The sequence below is a fragment of the Etheostoma spectabile genome, chromosome 5 (assembly GCF_008692095.1).
Source record: "Etheostoma spectabile isolate EspeVRDwgs_2016 chromosome 5, UIUC_Espe_1.0, whole genome shotgun sequence".
NCBI classification, from domain to species: domain Eukaryota; kingdom Metazoa; phylum Chordata; class Actinopteri; order Perciformes; family Percidae; genus Etheostoma; species Etheostoma spectabile.
The window spans coordinates 12,884,427-12,888,039 of NC_045737.1; the positions used below are offsets into that span (position 1 = coordinate 12,884,427).

At 39.3% G+C, this 3,613-nt stretch overlaps 1 protein-coding gene across 5 annotated transcripts in view; it reads left to right on the top strand.

Annotated features, from left to right (window-relative positions):
- The window catches only part of gramd2b (GRAM domain containing 2B), a 23,256-nt gene that overhangs the window by 4,689 nt on the left and 14,954 nt on the right, over positions 1 to 3,613 (top strand). For 2 of the 5 annotated variants that reach the window (XM_032515367.1, XM_032515369.1), the window contains exon 1: positions 116 to 336. The exons of 2 other annotated variants lie outside the window; for them this stretch is intronic. In XM_032515367.1, the coding sequence (XP_032371258.1) occupies positions 257 to 336 (80 nt within the window). In that variant the 5' untranslated portion in view covers positions 116 to 256. Of the gene's footprint in view, positions 1 to 115; positions 388 to 3,613 lie in introns of those variants that run through there. One more of the 5 variants, XM_032515370.1, reaches the window with a different exon arrangement.

The window sequence follows — 3,613 nt, forward strand, 5'->3', positions numbered from 1 at the left end:
ACACACACACACACACACACACACACACACACACACACACACACACTAACACACCACCCCCTCCTGCCGTCTGATTGGCTGTGACATGTGAGACCAGGAGGCCCAGCAGACACTCCCACATGCAGGTGAGGAGTGTCTCAGACTGCAGGGTCAGTTCACCTCTGTGTTCAGGACAGACAGACAGACGGAAAGACAGACAGACAGACAGACAGACAGGTGTTTGGTCTGTGTTAAAGTTTAAAAGGCGTTGAGTGGGATGACAGAACAGTGTGTGAACCAGCAGGACGATGCCAGGAGGCGTAACCGAGGAACTGCAAATCATGAGGACAGAAATCTGTGAGTTTGTGAATGCAAACAGTCAAAGGGAAGATAGAAAGCAAAATATTGGTAATAATAATACTTGTTGTTGTTGTTGTTGTTGTTGTTGCCTAGTAGTTTTTGCATGCTGGCATCAGTTGTACAGTGAGTTCAAGTAGTTGTCATAGCAGTGATAATACCTCTATGAGTGCTGGAACAACTAGTCAGTTGATCAATTGGTTGATTGACAAGAAACTGCAAATGTTTTTTCTGGTTTGAGCTTCTCAAATGAGCTGCTTTTCTTTCTTTCTTATCAAAGATAATATCTATGTTTACATTCTGTTGACCGATAAAAGAAATAAGGTAGAGAAATGTCAAAGACATGTTTGAGGTCATTTAGAAACAGAGCCTCCTCCATGACAGAGTTTGTCCACAAGAGAGCACTGACAGGTTTAGTTTGTGACAAAGTTCAAGAGTCCAAGATCTTCTTCAAGAATCAAATTTAAAGAACTATAATCAGACATTTTTGCATGATTGTCTAAAGGTCATTTAACACCATTGTGTGAAAAATGACAGCTTCAGAAACAATAGAAAGTTACATATTGTCACTTTAAATAAGTGTAAAGACAGACACAAAAAAAAGGAGTTAAAAAATGATAATAATAACTAAATAAAAACTGCAACATGTGCAGATGACAACAACTGATTGATTATACTCATCTGGTCTTACAAAATAGTCACTTTGAAACAATGAGGAAATGAGAAAACTGAAAAAAAAGTGAATCAGCAAAGTTGAACGGAACAAATAGATTTGACAACACTCAACACTGTTGTGTGTGTGTGTGTGTGGTGTTGTGTGTGGTGTTGGTGTGCTTGCAGTTTGTAGAGAATTGACCCGCAACAAAACAAATATCTGATAAAAGAAACGGGTCAGTAACACACATAGACTTGTATCTGGTCCTCTTCTGTTTGAGGGTTCAGGCTTGGTCTAGAGTGAAGTTAAATTTGGATTAAGGTTTGACCAATAGTTTTTAAAGCTGCACACAGTGACTGTTCCCAAACTGTTGTTAAACGGAAAAATGCAGCACAGTTTCCCCGTCCTCCATGTTCATGCTAAGCTATGGCTAACCACGTTCTGACTCCGGCTCTGTACTGAAGCACAGATGACATTTCCCTCACGCTCAGAAAACAAATGACTTTCTAAAATGTTTAACTATTCCTTTGAGGTTAGACTTATGTCAACAAGAGACCAGAGAGTGTAATAGTGTGTGCTGGCCTGTGTGTGTGTGTGTGTGTGTGTGTGTGTGGTGTGTGTCATGTACATTTTCTGAATATCATAAGGAACAGATTGGGCACGAGAACACTGACAGAAACGTCTAACAGTTTTGTTTACTGTCATGTGGCCCAGTAACCCTCAGCTGATATCCCCCCCCCCCCCCCCTCCCACACACACACACACACCACCACACACACACACACACACACAGACCACACGGCAACCTTTTATTCTTTTTTAGGCCTTTAGTTTTTTTTTCACAGATACGAAGCAGGAGTCATATTTCCTCATCTATGTCTTCTTCTCTTCTTGAGATAAAGAAGTTGATGTAACAGTATGAACCGAAATGACTTATATAAACAAATGGTTCTTGACATTGTAATATAATTCTGATGTTGCCAAGCAAACAAAAATCACCAGATTCTCCCTACACAACAAACTTCATGCACATTGTATTCTTCACTATGAAGAAAGCATTGGTTCACTGGACTGCAGTCATGTGTAAAGTGATACATTTTGTGTCTTTATCAAACCTGACTCTTTTCCCTCACACATCAATCTAACACGTAAAAATAAATCAATGATAAAACGTTCATGGCACACAGAGAACAGATCAGATTTCACCCGGTTTGTGCAGGTAGAAGAGAAGAAAAGTTGTGTTCCTATGTAAACTGAGCCAGAAAGAGTTGCCTGGAAAACCAGTGTACCATGGTCCCTGACACCAAATATCTCATATTGTTATGTTTGCATTTATGTGACACAAAAGAAATAAATAAGCTTTTAAAGTGTACAGTAATGTAGAAGAGAGCAAAAATGTAACTTTTCCTCTAAAATGTCACCGATCGAAGGTTTCAAATGCTCTTTCTCTCTCTCTACACACACAACACACACACACACACACACACACACACCCACACAAACACTAACACACCACCCCCTCCTGCCGTCTGATTGGCTGTGACATTGTAGACCAGGAGGCCCAGCAGACACTCCCACATGCAGGTGAGGAGTGTCTCAGACTGCGGGGTCAGTTCACCTCGGTGTTCAGGACAGACAGACAGACGAAAGACAGACAGACAGACAGACAGACAGGGTTTTGGTCTGTGTTAAAGTTAAAAGGCGTTGAGTGGGATACAGAACATGTGTTGAACCAGCAGGACGATGCCAGAGGCGTAACCGAGAACTGCAAATCATGAGCCAAACTGTGAGTTTGTGAATGCAAACAGTCAAGGGAAGATAAAGCAAAATATTGGTAATAATATAACTTGTTGTTGTTGTGTTGTTGTTGTTGCCTAGTAGTTTTTGCATGCTGGCATGCAGTTGTACAGTGAGTTCATAGTTGTCATAGCAGTGATAATACCTCTATAGTGCTGGAACCTAGTCAGTTGATCAATTGGTTGATTGACAAGAAACTGCAAATGTTTTTTCTGGTTTGAGCTTCTCAAATGAGCTGCTTTTCTTTCTTTCTTATCAAAGATAATATCTATGTTTACATTCTGTTGACCGATAAAATTAGAAAATGTCAAAGACATGTTTGAGGTCATTTGAAACAGAGCCTCCTCCATGACAAGTTTGTCCACAAGAGAGCACTGACAGTTTAGTTTGTGACAAGTTCAAGAGTCCAAGATCTTTCTTCTTCAAGAATCAAATTTAAAGAACTATAATCAGACATTTTTGCATGATTGTCTAAAGTTGGGACATGTAACTCTGTTCTGGATGGCTTGTGTGTTCAGGTGCATGAGATCACCATTTTAATAATGTGTAATTGCATTTTAACAATTTATCAACATGAGGATTTTTGTATTTTTTAATGCCTTTATTTATCCTTGTAACTAACACCACCAAACTACCACTAGTTTTACACTACTTTTTGGAATGCATGGTCAATAACCCTCATTTATATAGATGTATACCTAATATTTGAGTTGATAAACCAGAAGTTATGAATTATTTTGACTAATAGTTTGATCAGAGGAACTAACAGATGAGTTTAGTCTTGAATGAAAGTGATCATTTGTATTTGCAAAGAGCGTTGTATGG